General features: G+C 47.5%; 1 protein-coding gene and 1 pseudogene across 1 annotated transcript; one reads left to right on the forward strand and one right to left on the reverse strand.

Annotated features, from left to right (window-relative positions):
* Positions 1–973: 973 nt before the first annotated feature.
* Positions 974–1,297, reverse strand: LOC127679032 (60S ribosomal protein L36a-like; annotated as a pseudogene).
* An 8,592-nt stretch (positions 1,298–9,889) lies between these two features.
* Positions 9,890–12,309, forward strand: Nkx1-2 (NK1 homeobox 2). The gene is made up of 2 exons (XM_052174539.1): positions 9,890–10,112; positions 11,594–12,309. The coding sequence occupies exons 1-2, from the start codon at positions 9,890–9,892 to the stop codon at positions 12,307–12,309; spliced, it is 939 nt and encodes a 312-aa protein (XP_052030499.1).
* Positions 12,310–12,811: the final 502 nt, after the last annotated feature.

Consider the following 12,811-nt stretch of genomic DNA (forward strand, 5'->3'; position numbering starts at 1 on the left):
CCAAAAAAAAAAAAAAAAAAAAAAAAAAAAAGAAAAAAAGAAAAAAAGAAAAAGAAAAACCAGAAATCCAGAAATGCTCTGTTCCTTTGGCAGTCCTATTCCACTGCCTTGTTGGTAAGATGTTAGTATCCTATTAGAACAGCCTCTGCCTCAATGAAGCAGAAGAACCAAATTATTTCAACACTGCCTTCCTGTGACTACCACTTTTGCTGTCTAGCTAGACAGTTTAATCTTCATGGGAATCTGGGTCTTTTCTTTTCAGGCTTCCAGGTTGGAACTGGGTCAGACTGAAGAATTTGCCAGAAGCCTTACAGCGGGCTCTTGTGGTACAAATTGACCTAAGATGTGATCTTTGCCTTCAGATATCAAGATGGTCTGAGGATAAGACAACATGTAGCATAGTTGGGCTGATGTATGCCAAGTGACAATGAGAGACAGAGATACAGCCAAGAGGATGGACACTGGGCTGCGGGTGGCCACAGTGGCTTATATGCAGACAGGCAGTCTGAAGTGGAACTTGAAAGAATATCTGACTCTAGACTCAAGCCTAGGAGGATAAAGGGTACCTCTGCCAGTGATGAACACATCTGCATGATTTTTTTTTTCCGAGACAGAGTTCTCTGTATAGCCCTGGCTGTCCTGGAACTCACTCTGTAGACCAGGCTGGCCTCGAACTCAGAAATCCACCTGCCTCTGCCTCCCAGAGTGCTGGGATTACAGGTGTGTGCCACCACCGCCCAGCTATCTGAGTAATTTTTGTCCTATCAACCAGATCTATATAGAACCTGAAAAAGTCATTGTCACTCTAGGTAGTCAGAAAAAAAGTGCAGAATGGCCTGTGACCCTTGAGATGTCTATATCTTGATACCCAGAACCTGCAAACACACTAGTCTAGTAAGAATTCTGGAATTTTGGTTTCTTGTTTTTGCTTTTTCTAAGTTCATGATTTTATTGTCTTCATAACAAAATCGCCTTAGAACTGGATCACTTGGCCCTTTCTCTTCTTATCTCCTCCTAGTTCAAAATGTTTGCATCTCTTACTAGCCAGCATCCTTTTAGATCTGCAGTTGGGCTCAACGCCCTCCAGTCTCAGCAGCACAATCTTCTTTGTAGTTTTAACCTTTTTGTGGAAAATAGGCTTAGTGTGCTCACCACAGCCACTCTGTTTCCTGTCAGAACACTGCTTTCCCTAGGCATACAAAGAATCCTTGCCCTTCTTGTACCATGTCACCTTGTGGGGTTGGTGCTTCCCACATTTCTTGCAGACTGTCCAAGGGGTCTTGGGAACATTAACCATGTTTGCTGGAGGGCTATCAGCTCAGAAAGAAAGAGGATAGAGAAGCAATGGAAGTTTATATTGAATTTTTGTTTCTTAAAAAAAAATCACACACACACACACACACACACACACACACACACACCACAAATATTGTAAGAATGTGCTTTCATTTCAGTCCCAGGTGTAGGGATATGGGGCTGCTTTGGGCTGTCTGCAGCAGCTGACTATGATTTGCCTCTTGCACTCCCTGAGGCATGGTTTCTGTGATTGTGTGACATTTGGAATTCTGGAAAATTTTCAGAGGATATATAAATGTTAGGGCCCCGATAGGTGGGGTTGGTGGTTAATGATAGTTGAGGGGTTTTGGTTGCAGTTTGTTAGTAGTCGTGGTGAAAGAAGAAACAGAAGAAACAAATTAGTCTCAAGGATTTCTATCTCTCTCCCCTCTATCCTTCTTTCTCTCCTATCTAGTGATAAGGAGTAAAACCAGGGGGATAAAAGGTGGGATAAAGAAGAACCCATAGAGGAGCAAAGACCAGCTGCACATTAGTGTATATGCTGAAAGGGAGCTTTTGCAGATGAGATTGCACCTATCATAGATTAGCCTGGCTGATCCGCTGAATGCAACAGAACCACAAATGTTAAAGAAAATGAGTCAGGGGAGTTAGAAGCAGAGAAAACATGCCAACAGCAATGGTGTGTGTGTGTGTGTGTGTGTGTACACGTGCATGCATACTCATACACACAATACAATCCCAACCTTAAGTAAGAAAGGGGCATGGACCAAGAGAAATAGGAGGCCCCTGGATGCTTAAAGGGACAAAATGAATGTCTCAAATCCTCTTTTTGGAAAGCAAAAGCAGCTCTGCTGACACCTTGGTTTGGGGATTTCTAATATCTAGATGTGCACCAAATAATAAATCTTTCATCTAAAGCCACTGAATGCACACTGTTACAACAAAGGTAGGGAATGGATCCAGAGATCTGGGTCTGGCATAGCAACCCAGTTCTGATTGGTCCATGGCAACAAGTTTCCAGGCATTGTCCACCAAATCCCAAAATCCAAGATGTTTGCTTGGATATGATGGGCAAAGGGCATTGTCTAACTCAGAGTCACATCCTGCTGCATGCAATAACCAGGCAGGGTTAGTTTTACTCCTGTGCAGGGAACCAAAAAAAAAGGCAACTCTGGCTAGTACAACTAGTTCTCCTAGCAGCAGGCAGGAGGCCCCTTCATCACCTGCAGGTCCAGCAAGAGGTTTGACCCTCATGCTTGCAGGTTGCCTGCTGCACTCCTGGGGTGGCTTCTGCATTTCAGACAGAGAGGGTGGGCAAAAGGAAACAAAGCCTTCCCCAGGCTCCTAACTCCAAAAGACTATTGTTTGCACCTTTTGGGCCAGAGCTCCAGTGGTCCAGTAACCCTGGAGTGTGTAGGGATGCACACACTATTAGCAGAGGCTTTGGGCTTAGGTTTTTTTCCAATAGCAAATCTGCAACCATAGCTGAATTTCAGCTCACATATGAATCCGTTAATCCTTGCTTACAACAGTGAATGTTTGTATGACAGCCTGAGTTTTCATAAGCTCTCCAAGTTGTATAAACATACTCCTATTAGCCAGGAGTAGTCTTTGGTGGCCAGAGACAGAAAACAAGTTCTAGAACCTTAAATTTCAAAGGAATTAATTGACATCCTAGTATTTAATTAAAAGCTTCATCGATAGCTTGTTACGAGCTCCAGGGAACAGAATGTCAGATTATCTGCCTGGTGAAGAATCTTTTCTCAGCTGGGTCTGACAGTTCTACTCTCAGGGCTCTCACTCTCTATATTCAGAAGGAAACAGTACTTTGAAGATCCAGGCTCACTCACATGCCCTACCATGGCTATAGGAAGAACATTTGTGTTCAACCTCATCATGACCATGTGGAGTCAGGGATGCCACAGTTTGACTCTGCAGGGTCTCAGACAGGCTCATGTTTTGAACACTTGTTTCCTAGCTGCTGGTGGTGGCAGGGTGTGTGTGTGTGTGTGTGTGTGTGTGTGTGAAACTTTAGGAGACTGGGTCTACTTAGTCACTAAGATGGGTCTTTGAAGGCTATACCCAACCCTCCTCCTCTGCTTCCCTAGGCAAGTGTGATGAGAACAGTGTCTGATACACATTTCTAATATGAAGGCTTTGTCAGGCCTTCCCTCCCACAAAGACTGAAAACCCCTGAAACTGGGAGAGCCAAAATAAACTTTTCCTCAAGTTGCTCCAGGCAGGCATTGTGGTTGTGGGCTTCCACAGCAAAGAGCAGAGCAATCGTGACAAGAGGAAGACTTGAGGAAGATGACAAGAGGAAGAGGAAGACTACAGAAATACAGTCACCCACTACCAATGGGATGCTTTCTGCACCTGTGGTTCTGTTTTGAAACAGCATGGTTGCCTCCTATGGATGACTTGCCTTGAAGAATGTTCTATAGAGACATGGCATTTGACCAACGTTGGGTCGCTAATAAACTCACATTTATACCAAAAAAAAAAAAGCTCTTATTTTTAGCATGTGCTACCATTTTCCTCTTTAAAAATGTGTATTTTATTTTACACAAATGAGTGTTTTTGCATACATGGATATATACACACTGTGTGTGCAGAAGCCCTTGGAGGTTGGAAGAGGCATGGGATCCCAGGAACACAGCTAATGACTGTGGTGGGCTGCCCTGTAGGTCCTGGGAATTGAACCCGTGTCCTCTCCAAGAGCAGCAAGTGTTCTTAATGCTAAGCCATTTCTCTAGCTCCACCCTTTTTTTCTTAAAGAATTATTTATTTTTATTTTATGTGTCTGAGCATTTTTTTCTGTGTGTATGTATTTGTACCACATGTGCACAGTGTCCGAGGAAGCCACACAAGGTGGGGTCGTATACAGTGGAACTGGAGTTACAGGTGGTTGTAAGCCATCATGTGGGTCCTGAGGATCAAACTAGGGCCCTCTGCAAGATCAGCAAATGCTCTTAACTCCTGAGTCATCTCTCTGGCTTCTCACCCCACAACCTACCCTAGTACCACTTCTTAAGGCCTGGCATTCCAGTCCATTTTCATCCAACTGGGAAGCACTGGAGTTATGTTTATCTGGCTACCATTTATTCCTCTTGATTCTTCAACCTACTGAAGACAAGGACATTGATCGGTTCAAAGACAAATGATTTTAAGACAGTATAAGGACAAGACACTGTGACAAAGGCTGCACCAGGCAGGATTCTTTGACTCTGGCCAATTTAGAGGGAAGGGAGGGTGTTGTGTTGTGTACCTCTAATCCCAGGAGTTGGGAGGCAGAGGCAGGTGGATCTCTATGAGTTCAAAGTCAGCCTGATCTACACGGAGTTCCAGGAAAGCTACCAGTACTACACAGAAAGACCCTGTCTCAAAAACAAAAGAACAAAATTTAGAGGGAGAATGTGAAACAATGCTGGCATTTCACAAAATCAACATAGACACAGGGTGCGCACTTGTAATCCCAGCACTTGGGAGACTGAGGTCACTGGGTATTTCAGCTCATTTGTTAGAGCTGATAAAACTCAATTTAGTTATTAGGCAGACCAGGAATGGGCTGTCACATAGTACAAATGCCCACCTCCCTACTGTCTGTTCCACCGAGGGGAAGACTTTCAGGAGGGCATGCATAGACAGGGAGCCAACATATGGCTCATATGATATCTGGGCCAGGGATTTCGAAGAAGCTTGATTTGATGCCAGAATATTTAGTCTACACCACATGAACCAAGATAGCCATGGAAGCATCATAGGAATAGTTATAATTTCTCTTCTCCTTGCTGTAACCAAATACTTAATAAGAAGCAAATTTACGAAAAAAAAATGGCTTGTTTGGACTCACAGCTTGAGGGCACAGTCTCATGGAAGAGAAAGTAAGGTAGCAGGAGCCTGAGGCAGCTGTCACTGCTTGGGAAGCAACAGGGACAAAAACCAGGACGCAGAGATGAAAGCCTATAACCAGTTTCCTTTCTCCTTTTACTCCCTTGTCTGGGTTCCCACCCCATGGGGTGTTCCGACTCACCCCTCTTTTCCAGCATTTTGAATTGGTTGCCAGCCTGACCCAGGGCAAGCATCAAACCAAGAGTGGATACAGTTAATACTAATTATTATTATCAGGACCAATCAATATGTGTTCAGCTCAGTAATGTAACCCTCCATTGCTTAATAAACTTTGTTGTTTCCTCTAAGTTTTTAAGATAAAGATGTTGCTTCTTTAATCCCAGTGTTCAGAACAAGAAGGAGGCAGGGGGACCATGAGCCCCAGACTAGGCTGTGCTACTACATAGGAAGCCCAACACTGTCTCAAAAACAAGTTTTTCTTTTATTTTTTTTTCAACCTAAGGATTTCCAAAAGACACACTTTTATTGCTTAAAATGAAATATGTAAGCATTTTTTTTTTCAGTTTAAAGGAAGGCGGGCAGGCTGTACTTTCATTTTGATTAATTATTTTTTTGTTCTTTTTAAAAAATTCATATTTTGGGGCAGAGTTGTACATAGCCCAGCCTACTTTGAACCCCATAAGTAGCCAAGGGTGACTCTGGCCTCCTGCTCCTTCTGCTTCTACTTCCCAAGTGCTGGGATTACAGATGTGAACCATCAAGTTACCTGGTACCAAGTAACGAACCAGACCTTCCTATGTGCAAGGCGAGCTCTCTAACAGCTGAGCCGAGAGCGAAGATCCCAAGCCAAGAAGGATACATTTCGAATCTATCTTTCACAAATCAAGTCTCCAAGATGGTTTTGCATTTTGTGGTTATTTTTTGTTGTTTTTCAGCTTTATTTGCTTACTTTTTTTTAAAGTGGTAACTTGCTTTTCTTGTTGTTCAGAGTTCAAAGCCCCAGTGAGGAGGTAAACAATAGTGTTTAACTATAAATGAAGGCCATGAGGGCCTGGGATCAGGTCAACAAACCATTAATGATGCTGTTGCCAATAGCTTCCTTTTAAAATTCAGTGTCTTTTTTTTTTTTTCCTTCCCTCTTCATAGAGTGATTTGAGTTAAAAAAGCACATGTTGGGGAAAGGCATCTGAGTGCCAAATAGAGGAACGTATCCATGCTTGTCTCCATGGTCAATGCCTCCCTTTGGCCTTCAGCTGTGCCTGATGAAGCTGTCTCTTTGGCATGTATATCCTAACCTGTGGGCTGGCTCAACAGAGAACTCCACTTGTATTTATTTCAGGAACATATGATTTTATCTTAGGGACTTTAATGCAGCTCATAGTATTACCCACCCTCCCTCTGCATAAACTGCACATTCTTTCTCTCCATTGTTAAACCTGCTCCCAGGGTGGGTGGCAGCTTCTCAAGGCTGTGCCGGAATTACAGGCCACTTTGTTTGGACAATCGCTTGAGAAGCCTGGCACCATTGATTTGCATCAGTGCCTCTGGAATAGCCTTTTGCCATCTCCTTAAAGATACTATCTAAGCTGTGAAATTCATTAAACAGCCCCAGAAATGGATCAGGTTATTTAACACAACATCCCTAATGGCGCAATATCTCAGCTGTCCACACTGATAGCGAACATTGTCTTGGATAGCGTTATCAGTGCAGGACACCCGCTATGAATATTGATCCTGGGCTTGTTACAGCCATCACTTGCCATCAGGACAGGTCAGAGTTGGAACCCACCTAGCATCAAAGCAATTTAAAGACAGCACTCAAATGGAATTTTAATGCCCAGGCTGGGGGAAGGGGAGAAAACGAAAGAAAGGAAAAAAAAAAAAAAAACCCAAACAACCAAATCAACTTCGTGCACAGAGGGAAGATGGCTTGCCAGATGTGAACATGTGTATTATAGAGAAACATCCTGGATAACACATGTGTCAGAATGTTAGTGAGTCAAGCACTTTCCCCAGTTGTTCCCAAAGGGAGGTTTTGCTGCCTTATGGTTCATACAAAACAAGGAGCCAGAAAAAAAGACTCCCTTAAGGTTTCTGCTTCCACTCCTCCATCAGCAGAAGGTATGGGCCCTGGTCTTCGGGTGCTTGCCTGTGGGCTGAGGGAGTGAGGTAGTGTTGACTGAGACACATCAGTGTTTCTCCCGTCTCATTTATTACCCAGAGCCAAGCACTAAGCAGGAGTCCTGGAGGCTCACACATAAGAGAAATGGTGAGAAGAGGAAGAGAGAGGAATGTAAAACCGGCCACAAGAAGGCCTGCCTAAGGATGTGCAGGCTACAGATGTGGCCTCTCCTCCCTGTCCCTGGATCTTCTCTCCAGTTGCTTACTTTCTTCTTTTTGTCCCTTTTCTGTGTTAAGCACCATAGACTTCAAAGGAAAGATAAACCCTAGGAGAGGAAACACTTTATATAATGTAAACAACAACAACAACAACAAAAGACTATGGAGGTGCAATGAAAGGATCCCAGTTCTGTGTGATCATGACTGGGGAGAGGGGGGGTCTGTTCTTCTGCTTTGGGATGTGGGTGTCCCCTAGAAGGCTACTCCCCATTCCTATGAAATGACTCAATGCGTTTTCCAGAGAAAAGGGTAAGACAAGGAACCATGGAAAACCACAACTTTTTATAGATTCCTGAATGAATGACTTTAGGGGCTGATCTTTCCCAGTTATCCTGAAAAAACATGTGTGTGTGTATATATATATATATATATATATATATATATATATATATATACATATACATATGGAAAAAGGTAGAAATTGGGAGGTCAGTAGGGGAAGAGAGAGAAAGAAAACATGGGACTTTAAAAAAATGTGGGAACTAGGTGAGAAATGGCTATCCAAACAGAGAACAAAGTATGTGCATTCCAGAAGGATCTGTGATTTGCATGCATTGTCCCTTGACCCAAACTCTGGGTTATCTTTTCCCTGAGTTTCACAAGGTGCATATTCCCTTGGTGGGGGTAAGGAGGCTTGGGGGGGGGGGGTCTGGTGGGCTTGGTCTGGGCACTTCCTTCCCTTCTCTTTAAAAGCGCAATCAGTCTTTACTTTAGGACTGGAGCTGGCTTGAATTTCGGCAGGGCTTTAAAGTCGGCAGGGAACACGGTGGCCACCCCTGGGAGGGGCTGAAAGGTTTGAATGAGAAAAGCTACAAGGAGCTAGCCCCCAAGGACACCTCTTTAATAACAGATAGAATTCGCAGCTCCCAGCACTTTAGTGAGTAGGAGTCCCCTCCTCTTCCTACTTCTTACCTGCTCAGACAATATTAATTGTCAAGACATTGTCTGGGAACCGCATGGGGCAAAGAAGAAAGGAGCGGCGGGTAGAGGGGCTAAGGCTAAAGCTCATAGCTGTCACGCGCGCGCGCGCGCGCGCACACACACACACACACACACGCGCGCGCGCGCACACACACACAGAATGTTATCACGGGTGTGGCTAGTGCAGGCTTTCCCTCACCGCTGATGCCGGCTGTCCTCCCTTGAGACTTGGGGGCAGATGGGGCCATTTTAATCGTCTCTCTTCTATGATCTTAAATTCAAGCCACTGGGCATCTTTTAACCTTTTCCTTCTTGCGGCTGGGAAAGGACAGGGGTCAGAAACCCAGAGAGTCAATTTCTGATGTTAATGGTGGAATCTGTGACTGTGAAGAAGCCCTGATGGGCAAAGAAAACGGTACTCCGGGTCACTCAAAGGAGGGGTACTTACTCACCTTTGCCCAAGCCACCTGGCCCTAAGTCTTTAGAGTATTTCATATAGACCACCCCCGCCCCCTTTGACCAGGCCCTGCTGGTCTTCTGATTGGAAAGAAAAGACTCTCCTTCAAGAAGATTTTTTAAAAAAACCTACATATCCCAAGCCACCAGGGTGAGCTGAAAAGTCCTGGCCTGAGCCAGACTCTTGTCTTCCACAGTGCCACAGCTCACCTTTGAACCTCAACCTCATTTTCCTTCTCTTTGAAACACAGACTGTGGTCCCAGGTCACGCCCACCTCATGGGTGGGGGGATGCTTAGAAAATCAAAGAGAGTGAGAAAGCCCCAGGGCTTTATAAACTGTAAATGCACAGAGGCTTTAAAATTTCTAAGTAAAAGTGATCGAAGCCCGTTACTGTGCTCCAGGGATGGGGCTGGAGATGGACCATGCATCATTGCGAAGTGATCTTGATGGCTTGGCCTCTGTGGCTTCTCCAGGTCAAAGGCAAGTGTCCCAAGAGAAATAAGTAAACTTCAGTCAGGTGAACGTGTGTGTGCAGATGGGGTGCTGGAGATGGAAGCCTCCTTCATGTCCTTCACGAGTCTCCGCAGCATGGGAAGATGTTCACGCAGCATGCCACCGTGACCCCAAAGAACCGGGAGCGCGCACTGGCGCGCGAGAGTCCCTCTAGTCCAGGCCAACTGTCCCCCTCCCGCCCCCACCCCTCCACCCCGCGCCCAGGATAGTCCGGCTGCAAGAGCTCACTGCACGGGGAAGGGGTCTGGCCAGTGCAAGTGCCAATCCTCAAGCAGCCCCCCGCTGCTCTCCTCCCGCCCCGCCTCCTTGCCCCCCCCCTCCAGCTTCACTTGGCGGGGAAATTCCAGTTCGCGGCTGGAGAGCTGTGGCCGAACCACTGCGGAAGATAAAGCTGAGCGCATCCATCCGGGGGCCCTGCGCGGCTGGCCTCCGGCCCGCGGGAGGCGGGCATGCTGGCATGGCAGGACGGTGGGGCCAAGGCGGCCCCTTCTCACCCTTCTCACAAGATCTCCTTCTCGGTCCTGGACATCTTGGATCCGCAGAAATTCACGCGAGCTGCCCTCCCGCCGGTGCGTCTCGCCACTGCCCTGGAAGCCAAGAAAAGTTTAGAGGAGGTGGAAGCAGGGGAAGATGCCTGCTCGGGGAATCCAATCCGGGCACAGGAGACCCCTGGTAAGAATGTGAGGCGGTTTTAAGCCTAAAATGGTATCCGTGTGTGTGTGTGTGTGTGTGTGTGTGTGTGCACTAGAAAAGGGGATCCCTGCCTACTTGGACGATAGAGGTAGGGGCATGGCTGAGATTCCAGGACAGGTATGCGCTTCTTTCCTGAACACCTGCTCAGTGGATGAGCGTCACAACTCTGCCTGGGTCACATAAAGTACAGCTCGGGCTCACAGATCTAACGGAAGTGTATTGTGCTCTCCACGTGCTAGAACCTGGGCGAGAAGTTGGGATAGAGGTTATGAAAATGCCTTTCAAGTATGCAGTGTCATTAACACCACTCCTATTTTATGTATGGGGCAATGTATGAGGCTATTTTATGTATGAGGCTAGGGCTTTCCCCAATTAGGTGGTTTTTTTTTTTTTTTTTTTTTTTCAACTACTCGGAAACACTTTCAGAGCCCATGCCTTCTCCTTTCCTGGACCCAACAGGGTCTGGGGGACGATAGAAAGCTTTTGGTGCTCTCTTCTAGACCTGTCCCCCTTATCCCTGAAGCTGATGGACACAAATGAAAGGGTTCCCGGAAAGTTCGTGGCTGGAAGAACTTAAGACAGCAGGACTCATGCTTATTGGGACGTGGACATGGGATTGATTATTTGGGAGAAGGGCTAGGGACTCAGGTCCCAGCGAAGGCAGTATGCAGCACAGTTCCCTCTTCCTCCTTTCTAAGTTTGGAGGTGATTGTCTGGAGCCCCCGAAAGCCTCTGGTGGCCTGGCTTTGGTCCCGGTGGCGGGCCTGGATTAATTGTTTGGATGGTCTCTCTGTGGGGCCGTGCTCCCCTCCCCCTAACTCCTTGATCGATATTCTATTACTGGCGCCTGCATATCTCCTGCCCGCAGCTTGCAGGTACTGACTTCAAACCCCCTTTCCCTGTCTGATCCTAATATTGTTCGATTAAAACTTACCTTTAATAGATGACATCTATCGATCAGGCCTCGGACAAATCTGAAACTCTATTAACACGACTGGAGAGAGAAGATGGGAAAGGGGGAATTTCTCTTTTTTGGGGGGGAAGGGGGTTTAATAACTTCTTTTTTAATTGCTAGGAGTTGCACACCAACATAGGCTTCTAGGGACTAGGGGATTCAATAGTAAACGCACTTGACATTCCCTATCGTAAAGCGCAGCAGACTTTGCTTTTCGCGGCTTGATAAAGTCACTGTACTTTCTCGATACGATGTGCCATCCAACATGTACTTCTTGTGTGCCTACTTAATGGCAGATTTGTAAAGGGCAAGAGGACACTGTATTCCTGAATCTGCCCTCTAGGGTGTGTGGATTCAGAACCTAAGGGGGCAAAGTGGTGGAGGGGGAGGAACTGGGAGTTGGATCAAAGGCAAATCAGAGTGTTCTGGGGGGAAGACAAGAAGGTTTGGGGTGCCACTGGGTAGAGTTGTTACGGGTTTCTGGTCTCATCCCCTTCTCTTTTAGACCCGGTGGGCCGAGGCATTGACCCCGCATCCCCGGTGGAGGGTTCCGAGGCGGAAGAGGAGGAGGAAGCTGAGGAAGCGGGCCGCGCGCAACAGCCAGAGCGCTGGCAGGAGGTCCACCCGCACTCTCCAGAGGCCCGGGCAGTGGCGGTGGGATCGGAGGAGAGCGGCACGGATGGCCTCCCGGCGTCCCCCGGCTCTCCCGGTTCCCCGCGGCCCCGACGCCGGCGAGCAGAATCCAGCTGCGCCAAGCCACGGCGCGCGCGCACTGCCTTCACCTACGAGCAGCTGGTGGCCCTAGAGAACAAGTTCCGAGCCACCCGCTACTTGTCGGTTTGCGAGCGCCTGAACCTGGCGCTGTCGCTCAGTCTCACGGAGACGCAGGTCAAAATTTGGTTCCAGAACCGCAGGACCAAGTGGAAGAAGCAGAACCCAGGGGCCGACGGCGCGGTGCAGGCGGGAGGTGGTGCGCCTCAGCCTGGGACACCCGGCGCGGTAGCAGGGGGCGGTGGCAGTACCACTGCCACTGGGAGTAGTCCTGGCCCGCCGGTTCCAGGTGCTCTGCCCTTTCAAACTTTCCCCACCTATCCTGCGGCGACCAACGTCCTGTTCCCTGCCGCCGCCTCCTTCCCGCTGACGACCGCTGCCACCGGGAGTCCTTTCACTCCTTTCCTTGGACCCTCCTACTTGACCCCTTTCTATGCTCCACACCTATGAATCCGGTACTACTGCTCAGTCAAAATTCACGAGTGATCAGTATGGTGACGCGGGTCCCCGCTTTACACAGGGATACTGACCGCCCCCTCCTGGTGTGCTGATGTCTGTGTGCCCCTTCCCCCCAGTTGCTGGTGACGCCACCAGAGGGCGAGGAGAAGCCACCTGCTGGACTACAATCACACAAGCCACCAAGGGGTCGGGAAGGTGTCCAGCCTCTGGACCTCATTCTTCGCTTTCATTTCCTTGGAGGGCTCTGTTTTAAAAGTTTGTCTGGCTAATACGGGTTCTCAGGATGGGGACCGGAGGGAGCCAAGATGCCCTGGGCACCAGTTGCTAGCACCAAGGATTGAATCTTTAAAGGTGGCAGAACATACAAAGAAGTAACTTTCCTTCTTGGCGGTGGAAGTGGCTCAACACAGTACTCCCTGAACAAAGCCAGAGCAAGAGGAACCCAAAGCAGACTCAGCTTTTGAGTGGGCTGGTTTCAAGATGCATGACTCAG

The sequence above is a fragment of the Apodemus sylvaticus genome, chromosome 1 (genome assembly GCF_947179515.1).
Source record: "Apodemus sylvaticus chromosome 1, mApoSyl1.1, whole genome shotgun sequence".
Lineage (NCBI taxonomy): Eukaryota > Metazoa > Chordata > Mammalia > Rodentia > Muridae > Apodemus > Apodemus sylvaticus.

Bases quoted from the DNA above. Each gene is read 5' to 3' on its own strand.
- Nkx1-2 (XM_052174539.1), top strand. From the start codon at position 9,890: ATGCTGGCATGGCAGGACGGTGGGGCCAAGGCGGCCCCTTCTCACCCT. The intron at 10,113-11,593 runs GTAAGAATGTGA...CTTCTCTTTTAG, and splicing joins CCGGGCACAGGAGACCCCTG to ACCCGGTGGGCCGAGGCATT.